At 41.9% G+C, this 21,678-nt stretch overlaps 1 protein-coding gene across 1 annotated transcript in view; it reads left to right on the top strand.

Annotated features, from left to right (window-relative positions):
* The window catches only part of slc25a26 (solute carrier family 25 member 26), a 189,511-nt gene that overhangs the window by 143,365 nt on the left and 24,468 nt on the right, over nucleotides 1-21,678 (top strand). Inside the window, exons 6-7 of the mRNA XM_052017929.1 lie at nucleotides 1,245-1,289; nucleotides 9,098-9,167. Coding sequence (XP_051873889.1) covers nucleotides 1,245-1,289; nucleotides 9,098-9,167 — 115 coding nt within the window. The remainder of the gene's footprint in view (nucleotides 1-1,244; nucleotides 1,290-9,097; nucleotides 9,168-21,678) is intronic.

The following is a 21,678-nucleotide window of genomic DNA, read 5'->3' on the forward strand; positions in this document are numbered from 1 at the left end:
TCATGACAGCAGGTTTGGGAACAATTTTAGTTGACTTAAGGGAAACTGCTGTAAAGAGTTTTAAGCTCTCTAGTTGCATTCTGAAGTAGTAACAAAACCTCTTATGATTAGTTGTATGCTACTAAACCATGGAGGATTAGTGTTACCTCATTATTCCCGCATACACTAGAATAACAACAATATTGAATAGATAAAGCTTTTTATTTATTTACAGGGTGTGATTGGAAGTTTCACCACTCACGCAACCAATGTTATGCATGACTAAAAGAGGTATCAGATGATAGCTGGCAATAAGTTACAAGTAATTCAATCAAGGGATTGTGATGACATAAACACTTGCATGGTTTATGAATGGTAATGTGCCCCTGAGACTGAATTAATATTCTAATTGCATAGCCAGCTATTTGCTATTGTATGTCATATTCTGTACTGTGTAAATGGTGTTTATTTCCATTGCACATCACAATGTTGCTGGTAAAAAGATGATCAATATGACATTCAACATTAAGGTGTTTAAAAGGCATTGAAACAAGCCTTTTTTTGAGCAGGTGATTAGCAGAGCCTAGTTCATTGCTCAAAAGTATAAAAGAACAATTCACATATGAAATAACACACAATGGTGAGCAACAGCTTATGAAATAAGTGCAGGTCTCGGTGAATAGAGCACTGGGTTTGTAGTCAGCCCAACTTGATGGAAGAGAATCCATCACCCCACCCTAACAATTGTACCATCTTAATACAATGGATTCAACTTTCTGGTGATTGTGAATCTGCCACACAGAATTCTCATTGTTCAATCTGTGTAGATGTGCGCACATGCAATATCTATGTGTTCTAATGTTCCTACGTCCAGATTTTTAATGAATGTCCTCAAGTGTTGCATTTTATTCAGACTTGTCTGCTAATGGTGGCATTGTAACACCTCAGCTTTGCTCATAACACCTCCTAAGATTGTACTGCAAAAGACGGTGCTGTAGAAATAATATCATATTAAAATAATGCATCAAAATAAGTAGAGAACATACCGTAGAAAAATGGCTTCTGAATTATATCATCAAGATCTACTTTGCTCTCGTCTTCTACTTCACCTACATTTCATCTTTGTCCATGTATTCAATGGTACAGGAGATTGGTTAATATTTTTAGTGCTTGATTTCATTTCCAAAATGAAAGCCTTAAATAGTGGTCACTTGCAGCTCTGTTTTATAGGAATTTGCTCTGATCAGTTTATTTTTCTGTTTCAGATTCCCTTTGCTCTGGTTCAGTTTCCCCTGTGGGAGTTTCTGAAGGTAGGTTAACAATTTTGTATTGTGAATCAATATGCCTCGGCACTATAGCACAAATGCACAAGTGCTGCAGCCAGAAACATCGACAAGTTGGGACTGAGCTGGAAGGGAAATATGAAAACAACTTGATTCGTAGAATCCGAGAATTGAACAGCATGGAAACAGGTCATTTGGTCCAACTTATCCAACAACGACCAGTGGGCATCCTTCCACGTTAATCCCATCTCCCAGCACTTGATCCACAGTCCTCTATGCCTAAAAAATTTAAGTGCTCATTTAGATACTCCTTAAATGCTGCCAGTGACCCAGCTTCAACCGCTCTCTCAGGCAGTGCATTCCAGGTACTTGCCACTCTCTGGCTGAAGAAGGTCACCCTCATATCCTCTGTAACTCACTTTCTCCGACCTTAAACCTATATCCTCTAGTCTCGAACCTCTGAACTAGCCAAAAGTTTCCTGCAGTCTACCCTATCTATACCCATCATAATTTTATATGCCTCAATCATGTCCCCTCTTATCCTCATTACTGAACTTTTCCATCCCAGGCAACTTTCTATGAATCTCCTCTTACCATATCCTTCCAGTACATCTATGACTAGACTGCAACTGACCAGGGTTTTGTAAAACTGGAGCATAAGCTCCCTACTTTTGTATTAATTTATCGAATAATAAAGGCTAGTATCCCAGATGTCTTCCAAACCATGGCATCTACTTGCGCTGCTAACTTCAAGGAACTGTGGATTTGTACTCCAAGATCCCTCTGTTCGTCAGTACTCCCACAGATCCTACCATTCATGGTGTATATCCTAGCCTCATTTGTGTTCCCAAAATGCACCATCTCACATTTGTCTGGATTGCTCTATAGAACTCTGGTTAGACCACACTTGTGTTCAGTTTCTGGTCGCCTCATTTTTGGAAGGATGTGGAAGCTTTAGAGAGAGTGCAGAGGAGATTTACCAGGATGCTGCCTGCATTGGAGAGCATGTCTTATGAGGATAGGTTGAGTGAGCTCCGGTATTTTCTCTTTGGAGAGAAGGAGGATGAGAGGTGACTTGATAGAGCTGTACAAGGTGATAAGAGGCATAGATCGAGTGGACAGTCAGAGACTTTTTCCCAGGGCGACAATAGCTAACACAAGGGAACATAATTTTAAGGTGATTGGAGGAAGTTATAAGGGGGATGTCAGGGGTAAGTTTTTTTACACAGAGACTGGTGCGTGTGTGGAAGGTACTGCCGGCAGAGGTTGTGGGGGCAGATACATTAGGGACATTTAAGAGACTCTTAGATAGCCACATGAATGATGGAGAAATGGAGAGCTATGTGGGAGGGAAGGGTTAGATAGATATTAGAGCAGGATAAAATGTCGGTGCAACATCGTGGGCCAAAGGGCCTGTACTGTGCTGTAATGTTCTATGAACTTCATTTGTTATTTTTCAGCCCATTTCATTAACACATTGATATCTCTCTGCAACCTAAGAGTACCTTCCACAATCTCAACATCTCCCTCAATCTTTATGTCATCCGCGCAAACTTACTGATCTTGCCTCCCACATTCACATCCAAGTCATTCACATATATTACAAACAGCAAGGGTCCCAGCACCGATCCTAGTTGGACATCACTAGTCACAGGGGTCCAATCACAAAAACAACTCTCTGTCATCATCCTCTGTCTCCTATTTGCCATGCCAATTTTGGATCCAGTTTGCCAACTTGCCTTGGATCTTTTTGAACCAATCTCCCATGTGGGACCCTGTCAAAGGCTTTACAAAAGTCCATTAAATCACATCTACTGTCCTTTTCTCATTGATATACTTTGTTACCTCTTCAAAAATTCAATCACGTTGATCAGACAGGATCTTCCCTTGACAAAGCCCATGTTGTCTGTTTCTGATTAATCCTTGCCTTTCTAGGTGATCATTAATCCTCTCAGAACTTCTTCCAGTATTTTCCCCTCCACTGATGTTAGACCCACAGGTCTATAGTTATCAGACTTTTCCCTGCTGCCTTTCTTGAAAAGGGGACCATATTTGCTGTCCTCCAGTCATCTGGTGCCTCAGTTGTACCCAGTAAAGATTTAAAAATGTCAGCCAGAGCCTCAGCAATCTCTTCCCTTGCTTCCCATAGCAGCATGGCATAAATCTCATCCAGTGTTTGGGATTTATCCACCTTTAAGCCCGTCAGGGCATTGAGTACCTCCTCTATCTTTATGGAGACTTGCACTAGATTTTCACCTACCCCTTCACTGAATTCTCCATCTACAACAACTGTTTCCTTTGTGAGTACCAATGAAAAGTGGACCTCACTCGTGCCTTCTGGCTCCACACACAGATTTCCCCTGTACTTCCTAATGGGTCCTACTTCTTCCCTGCTTATTATTTTGCTCTTAATTTACTAACAGAACACCTTTGAATATACCTTAACCCTATCTGCCAGTGAATTCTCGTGACCCCTCTTAGCCTTTATAATTTTCTTTTTAAGCACCTCCCTGCCCTTTATGCTCATGCAAGCCTCTCCTGTCATTAGTGGCCGGATAGCCATTATTAATTTTTTCACATGGCCAAGGTTAGTACCTCTGGGCATACTCTTGGAGGTTTTATCAAATAAAACCCCATCCTCCATCCGCTCCACCCCTACAGCCCTGCCCTTGGCCACCTAACATGTTCATCCCTCATGGTGCACTCTTTTTCTCTACCAGTCACAAAGTAAATTGGATACTAATTTCCTGAGTGTTTATTCCTTGCTGTTAGTCAATACCATTCTTTCTATTAAGTTAAAGCAAACTCAAGAAAAATAAATAACCCACTTACCATTTTACTCAAGCTCAAAGACCCCATTCAGGTGAGTGGAGTTGTGCTGTTTCACCAGGCGTCCCTGGCATACGGCTGCAGGGCCAGAAGGGAGGTGAGTCTGGCCCTTTGCCTCATCATTGTCAGTGATGCTCATTGCTGTGCCGGCACTTGAACTTCCAGCTTGTCTCCGATTTCCCTGTTTCACTGCCCAGGTGTGGAAATCAGAGATGAGCTGAGCCCATGGGCAGGAGCCCACCGGTGGTTCTCTACAGAGCCACTGGCAAAAGGTGAGCACAGTCCCGTTCTTCGTAATACTCATCGCCACTTTCTTAAGGTGAGTGGCAATGCACAGTAAATGTGACCTTGCTGCCATTGCCCTCATTGTCAAGAGCAAACTTTAAGAACTGAAAATGATTGTTCCTTTAGAATATACAGCATAGAGACAGGCCATTTTACCCAACCATTCCATGCTGACATTCATTCTGCTTAAAAACCTCAGTTGATCAATATTACTGAATTCTTTTCCCTCATTAGTGCATCAAGACCATTCACCTCAACCAGACCCTGCGATGGTGGGTTCCACCCTGTGGAAGGCGGTTCCTTCTCATTTTGATGTTATGGTGACTATCTGATGGCCTATGTTGTTGCACTTCCCCAAGTGGAGACACTCTCATTAATTATATTCACTACATAATGGAGTTGTAGTTTTTGTACCTAAAGCAAAATGCATGAAGTTGAAGTTTAAAAATACAGGTTTGGCTAGAAGGACGAGAAGCATTTCCAGTGTGTAGCTCTTGCGGTGATGTGGTAGTTAACTAAAAAAAAGCAGAGGTAACAAAAGTGGGCAATCTCCAGTTTCTTCATGTTACTTGTAACAACAAAGTTGCTTTGTATAATTATTCTGGTGGATATCACAGTGACAATCTCAGAATTAATTGTTGTTTGGACCATAAAAAAGAGATTGAAGCTTTCAGTGGACTTAGATTTGATCCCTTCCACTTTGAGTGTTCACAGAATTAGCTTAACAGGCCTTTGTCATATTTGCTGGCATCATAGATGCAAACCAGCTTTTGTGAAATAAGGCATCCATTTTTTATGGGTGTAATGTCTTCAAGCAAAACGAGGGAGAAGTTAAAGTGAAAAGCTGCAGTGGAAGGCTACCAGGCACCTGGCTGTATGGGTTTCCAGGCTCAGCAACAGTGGATTTATTTGTAATTTGTTATTCATAAGGGAAGAGCAGGAGACGGGAATGACTGTAACAAGAAGCTTTGAAGTGGGGAAACAAAGTCTTCTATTCAATCTGGCGCTTAATGGAGCACACATAACGTAGACTCACTGCCTCGGCCTGCCTCAGAAAATAGCATTTGGCACATCATCTTTCGGAGACTGCATGTGATGGGAAAGGCAGCACCCTTTATATAAAAAAAAAGTCCTAATTACTTCATGCTGTTCCTTCAGTTCAGTGTGGGCCTCGGTGCAAGCACACTTCTTATTTTTGGCACAAAGCTGAAGTGGTACTGCACCCAGTCAGGGTAATGATGTTATGCATAGTTTATGGAATGGGGAACCCCTAAAACACCTGTTTGGATTTAAAGCGTAGTCTTCAAAGTGTACTAGAGGACTCCCTTTTGGCAAGGGGACAAAACATTAGAAACAGAAGCAGGAGTAGGTTATTCAGCCCCTTGAGCCTGCTGCACATTTCAGTCAGATCATGGCTGACCCAATCTGGGTCCAAATGCCACTTCCTTGTTTTCTCTCCATACCCTTTGATCCCCATGTAGTTTTACTGTCTGACAGATTTGACCTTGAATACATTTAATGACTGTGCCTCCACTGGTCTCTGGGATTGAGAATTCATGATTCTCTGAGAGAAGACATTCTTCCTCATCTCTGTCTGCAATGGGGAATGCCTTATTCTGAAAATATGACCCTTTGTTCAAGATACCTCTATTAAGGAAACACCTCTCATCTACCCTCTCAATTGCCCCTCAGAATTTTATATCTTTCAATAGGATCACTTCTCATTCTATACTCCAATGAGTATAGGCCTGCTCTGCACTGCCTCCAATGCAAACACGTCCATCCTTAAGTGTGCATGTGAATAGTACTGTCGGTATGGTCTCATCAAATTGCATCAAAACCTCACTACTTCCATACCTCTTACAATAAATACCATCGTTCCATTAACTTTTCAAATTCCTTGCTTACCTGCACGCTAACTTTTTGTGTTTCATGTTCTAGGATTCCGATCCACTAATGCAGGTCACTCCCTTTCTATAATTTGCTTTTTTATTTTTCCTTCCTTCTAAAGTAGACAACATCACATTTCCCCACCTTCTACTTCATTTCCCAACTACTTACTTGCTCACTTAACCAACCTATATGCCTTTGCAGGATCTGTCCTCCCCACAACTTGCTAACCCACCTACTTTTGTGTCGTCAACAAATTGGCTGCAATACCCTCAGCACCTTCATCCAAGCTTTCAGTGTAGATCATAAATGGTTGAGTCCCAGGTCTGTGCCCTGTGGGATCCCTCTTGTTTATTATCCAATAATGACCATTTTATCCTGACTCTGTTTACTGTTTGTTTTCCCTGGAGTAAAGGAAGCTGAGAGGTGATCAAATAGAGGTAGATAAGGTTGTAATAGGCCTAGATAGAATTTATTTCCTATGTTCAGGATATCAAAAACAAGAAGGCATAGCTTTAAGGTTAGAGGAGGGATTTTTAAAGAAGTTTTGAGGGGAAAGTTTTTTTACGTAGAGAGTGGCTGAAATCTGGAATGCTGCTAGAGGAGGTGGTGGAATCGGACACAATCACTATGTTTAACAGATACTTAAACAGGTATTTAAATAGGCAAGACACAGAAGGATATAGACGGAGTTCAGGCAAATGAGATTAGTATAGATGGGCAAAAAGGTCAGCATGGACTTATGGGCACATTTCTGTCCTGTGCAAATCTATGACCCTGGTACTCGTAGCGTTTTTGTTACCCTTTCCACTTGTTGAGGATAGTTTGCCTGTGACCCCACAGTTAGTTTTCTGACTTCACGAAGTGGAAGGATGTTTCAGTTATTATCGGTCATCAGCACAAGACCTGACTGACAACCTGCCTCTTTACATATTCTTACCAATGGCAGTGGAGTTGGTGAGAATCCTTCCTTTTGGTGCTCATCCAAAATGTTTATTACAAATAATTGTACTGGTGCATTGACATTGACATTGGCATTGTAAATGTAGCAATCTCATCATACCGCATGCATGCATAGTGATTACCCATACTGACATTGGCCCTGATTTATAGCCATGCTTACAGCCTTACTGTGTGCAATGGCAGACTGGATTAATAGCAATGTACATCGTAGTTGTCCACAGGCAACATGCACTTCAGGGTTTGTTTGGCAGAAGCTTTCTTGCAAACACATGTGTTCAATTTTTATGTGAAGTTATTTCTCTTGTGTTCCATTTAATATGAAGCGACACATTGTAAACCTTATTGGGAAAGGAAGAATAGATTGATTCATACTGTTGATGTAGTTTCTTTTCCAGGTAATATTTCTCCTATTTTTAGATATGGTGAGGAAGTTTCTCTTTTACTCTGCCCTTGAGCATAAAGAGAATTTAATGTATACGTGAATGTATATTTCACATAATAAGGCCAACCAGTTCAATCACGTAAATTCATTAAGAGGCACATCACATTAAATTTCTATATGCGATAGCAAGGAAATGTCATTAACACATTAACACTTGCATATCACCTCTTGAAAATGAGAGTAAATATCTCTTAAGATTTCTTCATTGAACTGTTCAGTAATAGTTTTTGCAATTTCATGTTACGTTTTGAGCATAGGTTCACCACACTTTTTTCTGCTCAATGTCAGAGGGATTTGTTAGATTCTATCTGTACTCTGGGTTAATTGTGAACATTGAGCCGGTCACCTTCCTAACCCCTGCTTGGAAACGTAACACTGTAAGTGGTGCATAAATGTGATGTCCATTTGAATCTAAGCAATGCGGTGTCCTTGTCCTCACCATCCTGCATGGCCATGCATCTTCTCCCCACTTACTGTAGAGTTCCATACTCAGGCCAGGATCTGCTGCATCTGATTCTCTAACCTTGGTATTTTTCTTTCTGCCTTCCATTCACCTAACTAAGTTCTTTCAAATCTTAAGGCAAGATGTCTTTACATGTTTCCCTGCCAATTTACAGTTGCCCAGGCTTTATTTCTATTATTGATCCTTTTCCTGTTCCGCTGCTTATTGGCCCAATAACTCTTTGCTGGCACTTCGGAATCAATGTTGGCATAAGTCCTTCCCTATCACCCCGTGTCTCCTGTTCATCTCACACCGACCCTCCCCCACTTACCTTTGCCCTATCTTCTCTTACCTTCTCCTAAAACAGCATCATTGAGCTTACCAAAACCCACTGCATCCTGCCTGTCACAAAAATTCACCCCCTCTTAAACATCCCAGTGCTTCATCCAATTTACTAACCACAAACAGTCCAAGTCCTCTCATCGATTCAGACAAACTCCAATGTACCCTGACCTTTTTTATTTGCATCTCCTCATAAACTTAGTATGATTATCACCTTAGGGAAACCCTTATTATTCAAAAGTAACTTGTGGGAGGATGGCAAAATTAATGCTTTAACAATGTTACAGCAGCCACTGAGTACCATTATGTTTTGAAGAGTCACAGATGTCTGCATATTGCAAAACAAATTGCATTTGGAAAGATTCCACTGGAAAAGTTGCAGGTTTGAAGGCCGCACCTCCTGTATCTTTACGTTTGACCCTTGATCGATACACTTGTACTCCTCAATTATTTTCTCAAGATGCCTGTGTGATAAAATATATCTCATTTTCTTGGGAAGTTGCATGTGTTACATCATGAAAAGCACAGAAACAGCCACACACTTTGTGAAATTAGTTCTCATCATTTCATCAAACCCAAGGGCTTTCAAATGATTTGTAATAAAACTAAAATTGTTGTTTTCTTTTTTTTTCCCATTTGCAGGCCCTGTGGTCATGGAAGCAAAATCATGCGGTTGATTCTTGGCAGTCAGCAGTTTGTGGAGCGTTTGCAGGTGCAGAGGATTAAATAATGTACTGCAAGGGCTGGGAGAGGGAAACCTGCCAAAAAATTAAGTTAACTAAAACATTCTTCTAAAATTCCAGTGGTAGTTTGGAAATGTTGCTGAGGGTCGGGCAGGTCCACAGAACAGAAAGGATTCAAGAGAAGGTGCTCAATTGAAGGACAAGCAATTTGTATTTGACAAACAATTTGTACTTGACAAATTTGAGTTGTGGGAAAATAGAAACTGTCAGTCAGGTCTCTGGGTTTGTTAAAGGAATATTGGCAAATCTCTCAGTGAAGAGAGAGAGGCCTTTGCTGGGTCTTCAGCTGTGCAGCTGTCTGCTCCAAACTGGTCTTTAGGGCTTTAAAGTCATATTACTAAGGACCCGTGATTAACAGTTCATGTGACAGGTTTGACAGAAGTGTAGATTAATTAGGGTGAGGAGCACGGAGGGTGCCACTGCATGGATTTTGAAAACTGAAGACATGTCATTTGTGCAGAGCATGGCTACAGGGCACAGTCACCTGGGCTGTCCTCAGGCAAAACATAAAATAGAATTATTTGAGATTGCTACTGTTGAATCCTTAGAAAAGCTTTCTTTGTTCCTCTGCTTCCATTTTTCTCCTGAGATTTTTGTTTTTGATTAGTTTTTGTTTAGTTAACTGGTACAGCAGGAATTTATTAGTCTGTTTAATGTAATTTGGGATTTTAAACCTAGCCAAACCAGCCCATTGTATTTGACTAGTTGCAGGTTTGGATTGACACTACTGCCAGCTTCTATGTACATGAACTGTTGAATGAGACAATTTACACCAACCCCATTGACAGCTAGCAGTTACTAATGACCATTTCACTGTTTTTCCTACCTTCAAAGTTGAGTGAAGTAAAAGAAGGTAAAAGTAGTGCAAAATTTTACAAACAGCGGACTGATTGACTGATGTCCTCATTACCTGTCATTTTGCCATTTTCCTCAGTCCACTGTGCAGAGACATTAGAACTGATCAACATTTGTTTCCATGACTACTTCAATTCTATTATCCCGTGCACTTTACCAGCTATTTATTATTCATCGTTCTCAGTATTGAAATGCTTCAAATTATTGAATATTTAATTCGTGTCAACTTTGTCAATCCACTTAAGAATCTTGAAGCTTCAAATGTGATAGCCTTGTAGTTTACTTGAATCCAGAAAGAACAAGCTTAATTTCTCATCCTGTCTGCAAAGTTGCAGGTTACTGTTTCTGGTCATGTTTTTATTGCGTGGGATTCTGTGATTTTTTTTATATAAATTGAGTTTTGTGCATTTCATTTAACATTTCCCTAGAACATCCATGATATTTGTCACATATTCCTAATACCACATCACCTGATACCTTGTACCTCAGAGTTGCACGTTCTAATTTTAGCAGACAATCTTCTGATCATGAAGAGGCACCAAATTGGAACTATGTTTATTGGGATTATGTACTTAATAGATGGAAGTCAAAACTGTTTTCAGCAAAGTCACTGGAAAGGTTTTTTGCTTTTTCCTCTCTCCAAAAGATTTTTTATTACTGTGCACTTGACCATGAAAGAAATGACTATGCAATTAGCATCAAAAGTAAACAGTTTTTGTGCAATGATGTCCCCAGTGAAAGACTCAGCTACTGGCGTGAACTCAAATATATTTGATTTTAAATTAATTATTCATATCCAGTAATAAGCATCTGCCAACACACACTACAGTCCAACACACAGCATTGAGTCTGTTTTTAGTGCACATTAACAAGCAGGGACATGGTACTTTTGTGTCAAAATTCGTTATCCAGCTAGTGTGCATAATTCATAAAGGCTGCTTTGCCACTTAGCAAGTAACTTTGATATTTGACCTCTTCCAATTAGCAAATATTAAATTCTAAACAACATTTCACACTTATCAGACTGTCTACTGTAATTACCTTATTGTTAACTCAAACAAAAATAAACCCCTTGTTGCAAGACTTTAAGATCGCAGATTATCAAGCTCCATAGGGGTTGACCACACTTGACTTTGACTGCCCAATTTGATTCATTCCACCATTTAAACAAGGAGTTGGACATTCTCATTTCTCTTATGTTAGCAGGTGGTTTCTCCTTGGGGTGATGGAACAGCTGGCATTTCAATGAGAAATTAATGAATATCCCAGGTTGCTGTCACTTGGTATAGTTTGTTCTATGATTGATCAGTGCAAGTAGTTCAGAGTCTCCTGTTGCTCAATCACTAATAGAAGAGAAAATGGTTGTACAAGCCAATGGCATCTGCCGTGGCTAGGCTACTTGGTGTTGTCATTGTGAGATGAGTTACAGAATGTAACTTTACGTAGTAACCTTTAGTTGACAAGAATGTTTAGCTCACCACAGGAGGCTTCACCATCAAAGTATTTTGAAAAGCTGTAGGGAAACATTGGGACAGTGTGACAACTGTAAATCTGATCTACAGCACAGCTGCTTAAACCTGCCCATTCAACATCTGTGCTCTTTAAATGAGTACTAAATCAATAAGGTAGGGAATTGTCATATGTTGAAACCTTGGCCTGACAACATCATTGCCAGTATTATCCCACATTATAAAATGTGATTATTTTAAACAAACATATTCTTCTCAAGTGCTGCATCTGATCATGGTCTTAAAAATCTTGAATGTAAGAAACATGAGACTAAATTTGTTTTTTTAATGAATTATGTACACAGCTCCTCAAGGGGCAACTTGAATTTTTTCCAAAGATTGTTGTGGCTTTTGTTAACGAAGTTGTCCAGCAGTAGCTTCATCTGTCATTGGTGCAATTTCTCTGTACTTTCCTGGTGTTCAAAATTATTGATTTACCTGGCATGGTGCTAATTTGGAGCTTATGATGAAAGTAAATAAGCAGTGTGAAATTCTGATGCCACCCCTCTCCCCCCCCCCCCCCCCCCCCACCCACACACACACACTTCACCACCATCACCTCCAAGTTCTCACCACTTCATGTTAGAAAGCAGAGTATCATCTCAGATACAGCTGTTGTGCTAGTACTCAGTATATAGTGGATTAGCCCTTGGTGCAGAATGACAGCGCATCCAACAGAAACTTTATATGTGACATTACTGTAAAAGCCAGTCAAATAACAAAAATAGGACACTAATATGAATTTCCTCTGTATTTCCCTTTTTTTCTTCTGTCCTTTCTCTTCTCATCATCTTTTGTGCTTTCTGCTCTTCATTGTGCATTCCTTTTGTGGTCTCAAAGAAGCAAAAGATTAATTTGACATGCAACATTTGTATGGAGGAAGATGAAGCCAGTATCTCCCTGCTTTCCTATTAACAGTTATGCTGTTTCATGTCCATCAGTGATGTTCAGTGCATGATTAAGCAGTGTATCTCTGTATGAAATTTGTTGTTTATGGTAAGCAAATCACCACTTGATATCTGCTACATTATTCACCAATGTCAGATATGAGCTGTGGTAGAACCAGGATGAATGGTTAACCAGTATTCTCCAATATTAATTGCTTTATGTAACTAGAAGTATTTAAGTCATTTGCTTTCAGTTGTACCATTTAGTGATTTGGATTAACAGAGTATTTGATACAAAATAATAAAGCTTTGAAACGAAGTGTTAGAGTACAAAACATTGGTTAGATTGCACTTAGAGTATTGTCTTACAGCTCTGGTCACTGCAGTACAGGAATGATGTGGTAGTCTTAGAGATAACACAGGAGAAATTCACCAGGATGTTGCCTGGAATGGAGGGCAATAGTTACAGAAGAGGAGAAATTGGATAGGCTGGGTTTATTCTCACTGGAATCTAGAAGGGTGAAGGGTGAACCCTTTTATGATGTTCATAAAATTGAGGGGAATAGAAAGTCAGAATCTTTTTTCGAGGCCACAGATTTAAAGTGAGGGGAGAAATTTAAAGAAGGTCAGAGGGGTAAGTTTTCACACAGGAAGCCAGAGGAGGCAGTGGAAGTGAATTGCAACGTTTAAAATTTGAACAGGGGAAGTAGTTCTAAGACCACATTTACAATTTTGACATCCGTTCTATAGCTAGGCAGCCAGAACTGCACATAATACTCCAAGTGTGGTCTCAGCAACGTCTTATATAGTTGTAACATGACATCCCAACTTAATGCCCTGACCGATGAAGGCAAGCATGCCATATGCCACCTTCACCATCTGGTCTACCTGTCTCACTTTCAAGGAACTGTGTACTTGTATCCCCAGGTTTCTCTGTTCTATAACACTTTCCATAACCCTGCCGTTCACTGTGCAAGTTCTGCCGTGGTTTAATTTCCCAAAATGCAACACTTTGCACTTGTTCAAGTTAAATTTCATCTGCCTTTCCTTGGCCCATTTTCCCACTTGATATGGATCTGTTGTAATCTTAGATAACTGTCTTCACTGTCCCCTATACCACCAATTTTGGTGTCATCTGCAAACTTACTAATCATGTCAACTACATTCTCATTGAAATCGTTAATATAGATGATGAATAGTAGTGGACCCTGTACCAATCTCTATGGCATACCGTGTGTCACAGTCCTCCAATCTGAGAAACAGCCCTCCACTACCACCCCCGACTCCTTCCACCAAGCCAATTTTGTATCCAATTGACCAGCTCACCCTGGATCCCATGTGATCTCCCCTTCTGGATCAGCCTACAATATGGGACCTTGTCAAAGGCCGTACTAAAGTTCGTGGAGACAACATCTACTGCCCTGCCCTCATCAATCTCCTTGGTCACCTCTTCAAAAAACTCAATCAAATTTGTGAGACACAGTTTCCCATGCTTGACTATCCCTAATCACTTCTTGCCTTTCCAAATGCAAGTAGATCCTATCTTTCAGAACTTCCTCCAGTAACATTCCCACCAATGCTGTTGGGCTCAATGGCCTGTAGATCCCTGGCTTGTCCATGTAGCCCTTCTTAAAGAAAGGCACAACATTAGCCACCCTCCAGTCTTATCATTAACAGTGATGCGAATATCTCTGCCAGGCCTCAGCAATTTTTTTCCCTTCCTTCCCTCAATGTCCTAGGGTACATTTGGTCAGGCCCCAGGGATTTATCCACCTTTATGTGCTTTAAAACTGCCAGCACCTCCTTGTTTGTAATGTTCCAAGACAAAACTGTTCTCCTCCCTGAATTCTCTAGCTTCCATGACCTTCTCCATGGTAAAAACAGATGGGAAGTATTCAATTAAGTCTTTGCCCATACATCTTCATCCATACAATGTAGTCATCCACACGTAGATGACTACCTTGATCCTTAAGGGGCTCTATTCTCTCCTTAGTGACCCTTTTGCTCTTAATATATTTTCGGAATCTCTTAGGATTCTCCATTACCTTATCTGCCAAAGCTATCTCATGTGCTCTTTTTGCCTTCCTGATTTCCCTCTTGTGTAATCCTACATCCCTTATCCTCCTCAAAGGATTTGCTTGAGCCCAGCTGCCTACACCTGACATACGCCACCTCCTTTTTCCTGACCAGAGCCTCAATATCTGTCATGAACAGGATTCCCTGATCCTGCCAGCCTTGCCTTTCACTCTTAAAAGGAACATGCTGTCCTTGAGTTCTCCCTATCTCACTTTTAAAAGCCTCCCACATTTCAGATGTCCCTTTGCCTGCCTCTCTTGATCAACCTTTGCAAGTTCCCGTCTAATGACATCAAAATTGGCCGTACCCTGGTTTCGGACTGTAAGTTGTGGACCAGTCCTATCCCTTTCCCTAATTATTTTAAAACTAAGAGTTATGGTCCTGGTCCCAAAGTGCTCCCCCGCCGACACTTCAGTTACTTGCCCTGACTCATTTCCCAATAGGAGGCCCAGTGTTACCTCCTCTCTGGCAGGGCCATCTATATATTGCTTGTGATAACTTTCCTGGACGTACTTAACAAGTTCTGCCCCATCCCTTTACCCTTAAGGCTATAGCAATCCAAGTCCATATTAGGGAAGTTAAAATCCCCTACTATTACAACCCTATTGTTTTTACAGCTGTCTGCAATCTCCCTACATATTTGCTCTTCGAATTCCCACTGGGGGTGCTATAGTACAATCCCATCAAAGTGATTGCTCCCTCCTTATTTCTGAGTTCCACCCATATAGCCTCACTGGACAATTTCCTAGGAACATCCAATCAATTCCATAGTTAAAACATGGAGGAAACTACACTCTATGTTGTAGATTTTGTCTTGCTTCTATTTTCCAAAATCTTTAAGAACTTCCTCTTAAATTTGCCAATGTCATCATTGCCACCATTTCTCTCAATAAACTCATTAGCATGAAAATGCTGAAACTCAACACTCTACGACCACCTTGAGCCTTCTCACCCAGTGAAAAGAGGTTGATCTGGTGTTTTGGCTGTGGAATAGTAAGTTTAACATACAAGATATTTGTGATTGTCATTGGCTGCTCTCCCATCCCAACAGCCATGATCGAGTAAAACAGAAAACTCCATTAGACCATTATTTCTTCACCAATACAAATGAACATTGTCTGTGGCAATGGCTGATTATAATCCAGAGGCATTGACTTAAGTAAGGAATGGAAGATTGCAAGTTTTGATCAGAGGAAAAAAAATTATGTGCAGTGTTCAGTCTGGATCGATATAGGACTAGACTTGCTGTCTCCTTCCTGTTCCCTGTTCTTGTGTTCTTAATGCTCAGAAAACACAGCAACAAACCGGTAATGGACAAGATTGTTTTATTGGTTATCGCTGGGCAAAAATGGCTAACACGAGGCGACATAATTTTAAGGTGATTGGAGGAAGATATAAGGGGGATGTCAGGGGTAAGTTTTTTTACACAGAGAGTGGTGGGTGTGTGGAACGTACTGCCGGCAGAGGTTGTGGAGGCAGATACATTAGGGACATTTAAGAGACTCTTAGATAGATACATGAATGATAGGATATGGAGGGCTACGTGGGAGGGAAGGGTTAGATAGATCTTAGAGCAGGATAGTGTCGGCACACCCTCGTGGGCTGAAGGGTCTGTACTGTGCTGTAATGTTCTATGTTCTATGCTTTGTCTTTCTTGGATTTCTTGGTTTAATGTAAAGTTTTACCTCACACTTATTTCTGTCTTTTATCTTCTCCCTCTTAACCTGTGATCTCCAGAGAGCTAACTTTATTGGCTGCTTTTGGATTTTGCCTGGTGCACGGAGGGGGGGATAAAATAACTTGAGCTCACAAGCAGGTGTGGAGTTAGCAGAAAAAGCCCAAGGGCTATGTTTAAGTTTAGAACCGAGTGCTTCAATCAGAACTGCTTCCAGCTCTCAGCACCTGCCATTTATGCATAAAACAAATCATAATGATCATGGACATTGTCTGTGGCAATGGCTGATTATGATCTAGAGGCATTGACTTAAGTAAAGAATGGAAAATTGCAGGTTTTGATCAGAGGAAAATAAATCATGAGCAGTATTCAAATTGGATCCTGATACAGAACTAAACTTGCTATCTTCTTGGAAAATACCCAGGGAGGGTGAAATTTGATAGCCCCTGGAAATGGGCATGGAGATCATGATGCAAAGTTAACCCATGACTGTTCAGTAGAATACAGCATCACTTCATACTGCATGCTCATTTTCATAATTTCGGTGTCCTCCGCTGTTTATTAGATGAACATCTCAACAGGGGTCAATGCCATAAGTGGCTGGAACTAGTTAATATTAATCTACACTACTTAAGACCAGCCTGCACTACTTATAGGGGAAATGCATTGCAGCTAAAGCAGCTGCTCTGAGGCTTTCTGCATCTGAAGCCTATTTGGAAACATTAAGGATGGTGCAATTCTTGAGCCAGCAGGCTCCAAGGATTTTGTCACTGCACTGTTAATTTTGTGACGGAGGAGGGAAGAGGAATTTCTGAGTTGCTGCAGGGCAGGAGGAAATCCACTGTTCAAGAGGGAAGGGGCACAAATTGCTCAAAACCACGAATCAAACCCTCAAAACCTGGATACAGTGCAGCGAAAAGTTCAATGACCGCACTTGGGTAATAACGGTCCTCTTCATCAGAGAATTAGGGTTAGCACCACTGGAAAAGTGCTCAGCTGAGCTCTTGATAACTATCTGAGCAGAAAAAGATTGTCTCAGTTGCCTCCTTCCTCTCCCTCCCTCATTCTTCTCAGTCTCCATTGCTTTTGGTGGCAAGGGATGTGCCTTCATGTTGGTGAAATTTGTGTATTTGCAGCAGAACATCATTTGCTCTGCTGAGCACAAAGTGGTCCTCACAGCTGTGACATTGCCTCAAGAAGCCAATTATTTGCTTAATCATGAGTTTTACATTGTCCTTGTGTGTCGATCATCAGTGGATAGTCCTTGTCACTTAGAAGCCACTGAATGATTACATTGCTGTCATAATCCACACATGCTGTTCTCTGTGTGGTCACACACCTGGGGGATGTTGAGGGAGTTGAAACTCTCTTTGTTACTGTATAGAACAGATTTGCAAATCCATGTGTATGCAGTCAATTAGCTTAAAGTCAACAGTGGGGTAGATGCTGGCACCTATTGTTAAGCAAGTGGTAACATAGTGCCTGGAAAACAAGAACAGGATTGGACTGAGTCAACAAGCAATTATGAAATCAGTTTTTTGAAGTTATATCTAGCAGTATAGATAAGGGCAAACCATTTGATGCGGTGAACTTGGACTTTGACAAGGCCTTCAATAAGATGCTACACAGGGTTGCTTAAATAAAATGGGGGCACTATATTAAATCTAATGTACTGCTGTGTATTGAGAACTGGTTAGGGGATTGAAAATGGTGTAGGAGTGAACAGATGATTTTTTTGGTGAGAGGCTGTGATGTGGGGTGCCTCAGAGCTTGTTGCTTGGGCCCCAACTGTCCACAATCTATATCAATGGTTTAGAAGAGGTTATCAATTGCAATGTATCCAGGTTTGCTGCTGATATGGAGGTAAGTGGATTGGGGACTGAGAGGAGAATTCAGAGTGGATTAAGCAGGATATGGACAGGTTAAGTGAATGAGCAAGAACATGGCAGGTTGAGTATAGTGTGGAAAAATATGATAGAATAAACTGAATATCTTTAAAGAGGAGAGAGATGGAAACATTGGTATATAGAACAGCCTTCATGTTCTTGCATATGAATCACTGAAAGTTAACATACAGGTTTAATAAGCAGTTAGTAAGGCAAATGGTTTGTTGGCCTGTATTGCAAGAATATTTGAGTATAAAAGCAGAGTAACTGGAGCTGCGGGTGGATGACCTTCGGCTCATACGAGAGAATGAGGAGGTGATAGATGAAAGCTACAGGGAGGTAGCCACACCTAAGTTGCAGGAGGCAGGTAGATGGCTGACTGTCGGGAGAGGGGAAGGGAATAGGCTGATAGTGCAGAGTACCCCTGTGACCATTCCCCTCAATAACAGGCATACCACTTTGGATACTGTTGGGGGTGATGACCTACCAGGGGAAAGCTGCAGCGGTCAGGTCGCTGGCACTGAGGGGGGAGAAGAGGACAGCAATAGTGATAGGGGACTCTATGGTTCAGGGAGCAGACAGGAGATTCTGTGGACATGAAGGAGACTCCTAGATGGTATGTTGCCTCTCAGGTGCCAGGGTCAGGAATGTCTTAGTTTGGGTCCACAGCATTCTAAAAGGGGAGGGTGAGCAGCCAGAAGTTGTGGTACACATTGGTACCAACGACGTAGGCAGGAAGAGGGATGAGGTCCTGAAAAGTGAATATGGGGAACTAGGTAGGAAGCTGAAAAGCAGGACCTCAAGGGTAGTGATCTCTGGATTGCTGCCTGTGCCATGTGCCAGTGAAGGAAAGAATAGGTTGATTTGGCAGATGAATGTGTGGCTGAGAAATTGGTGCAGGAGGCAGGGTTTCAGATTTCTGGATCATTGGGATCTCTTCTGGGGACGGTGTGACCTGTACAAATGGGACGGGTTACGCCTGAACTGGAGGGGGACCAATATGTTTGCGGGCAGGTTTGCTGGAGCTGTTGTGGAGGGTTTAAACTAGTTTGGCAGGGGGATGGGAACCCGGTGATAGGTCAGAGGATGGAACAGTTGGTGTGCAGGTTGATGCAGTGTGCAGAGAGACTATGAGGAAGGGTAGGCCGTTGATGGGGCAAAGTTGCAGTCTGTTGAATGGGTTGAAGTGTGTCTGTTTTAACATAAGAAATATCAGGAACAGGAGTGATGAACAGAGCATGGGTCAGTACATGGAACTATGACGTGGTGGCCATTACAGAGACTTGGCTGTCACAAGGGCAGGAATGACTGCTGGATGTTCTGGGATTTAGATGTTTCTAAAGGGACAGGGAGGTAAAATAGGTGGGGGAGTGGCATTGCTGATCAGGTATATATCACAGCTGCAGAAAGGGAAGACGTCCTGGAGGGATCGTCTACGGAGTCAGTGTGGGTGGAGGTCAGAAACAGGAAGGGAGCAATCACTCTTTTGGGAGTATTCTATAGACACCCCCAATAGTAACAGAGACACTAAGGAACAGATTGAGAGGCAGATTTTGGAAAGGTGCAAAAATAACAGGGTTGTTGTCATGGATGATTTCAACTTCCCTAATATTGATTGGCACCTCCTTAGTGCAAAAGGTTTGGATGGGGCGGAATTTGTTAGGTCTGTTCAGGATTCCTGACGCATATATAGACAGGCCGACTAGAGGAGAGGCCATTCTGGATCTGGTACGAGACAATAAACCTGGTCGGGTGTCAGATCTCTCAGTGGGTGAGCATTTCGGAGATGGTGATCACAACTCCTTGACCTTTACCCTTGCCTTGGAGAGGGATAGAAGCAGATGGTATGGGAATGTATTTAATTGGGAGAGGGGGAATTATGATGCTATTAGGCAGGAACTTGGGAGTGTTAATTGGGAGCAGATATACTCGGAAATGCACAATAGAAATGTGGAGGTTGTTTAGAGATCACTTGCATGGGGTTCTGGATAGGTTTGTCCTATTGAGGCAGGAAAAGGATGATAGGGTGAAGGAACCATGATTGATTAGAGGTGTGGAATATCTTGTGAAGAGGAAGAAAGAAGCTTACTTAAGGTTTAGGAAGCAAGGAACCAGACAGAGCTCTAGAGAGTTACAGGGTAGCCAGGAAGGAGTTTAAGATTAGACTTAGGAGAGCTAGAAGGGGGCATGAAAAGGTTTGGGTGAGTGGGATTAAGGAAAATCCCAAGACATTCTACTCGTATGTGAAGAACAGGTGGATGATTAGAGTGAAGGTAGGGGAGGTTCTTAATGAATACTTGCTTCAGTATTCACCAGTGAGGGAGAACTTGACATTTGTCAGGACAGCGTAAAACAGCTAGAACATGTCGATGTTAAGAAGGAGGATGTGCTGGAACTTTTGAAAAACATTTGGATAGATAACTCCCTGGGGCCGGATGGGATATATCCCAGAATACTACAGGAAGTGAGGGAAGAGATTTCTGAGCCCTTAGCGATGATCTTTGCATCCTCACTGGCCACAGGAGTAGTACCAGATGATTGGAGGGTGGCAAATGTTATTCCTTTGTTCAAGAAAGGGAGTAGGGATAACCCTGGGAATTATAGACCAGTGAGTCTTACTTCAGTGGTGGACAAATTATTGGAAAAGATTCGTAGGGACGGGATTTATGGGCATTTGGAGAAGCATGGACTGATTAGGGAAAGCCAGCATGGGTTTGTGAGGGGCAGGTTGTACCTCATGAGCCTGAATGCATACTTTGAGGATGTGACATAACACATGAGGGTAGAGCAGTGGATGTGGTGTATATAGATTTTAGTAAAGTGTTTGATGGTTCCCCATGATGGGCTCGTTCAGAAGGTCAGGAGGCATGGGATCCAGGGAAACTTGGCTGTGTGGATTCAGAATTGGCTTGCCCATAGCAGGCAGAGGGTGGTTGTAGATGGAGCGTATTCTACCTGGAGGTCAGTGACCAGTGGTGTTCCGCAGGGATCTGTTCTGGGACCCCTGCTCTTTGTGATTCTTATAAATAACTTGGATGAGGATGTGGAAGGGTGGGTTAGTAAGTTTGCAGATGACATGAAGGTTGGTGGTGTTGTGGATAGTGTAGAAGGTTGTCAAGGATTACAACGGGACATTGATAGGATGCAAAGCTGTGCTGAGAAGTGGCGGATGGAGTTCAGCCCAGAAAAGTGTGAAGTGATTCACATTGAAGGTCAAATTTGAAGGCAGGATACAGGGTTAATGGCAGGATTCTTAGCAGTGTGGAGGAAACAGAGGGATCTTGGGGTCCAAGTCCATAGATCCCTCAAAGTCGCCGTGCAAGTTGATAGGGTTGTTAAGAAGGTGTCTGATGTCTTGGCCTTCATTAGCCGGGGTATGTTGCAGCTCTATAAAACTGTGGTTAGACCACACTTGGAGTACTGTGTTCAGTTCTGGTCGCCTCACTATCGGAAGGATGTGGAAGCTTCAGAGAGGGTGCAGAGGAGATTTACCAGGATGCTGCCTGGATTGGAGAGCATGTCTTATGAAGATAGGTTAAGCAAGCTAGGGCTTTTCTCTTTGGAGTGAAGGAGGATGAAGAGGTGACCTGATA

The sequence above is a fragment of the Pristis pectinata genome, chromosome 6 (assembly GCF_009764475.1).
Source record: "Pristis pectinata isolate sPriPec2 chromosome 6, sPriPec2.1.pri, whole genome shotgun sequence".
Taxonomy (NCBI): domain Eukaryota; kingdom Metazoa; phylum Chordata; class Chondrichthyes; order Rhinopristiformes; family Pristidae; genus Pristis; species Pristis pectinata.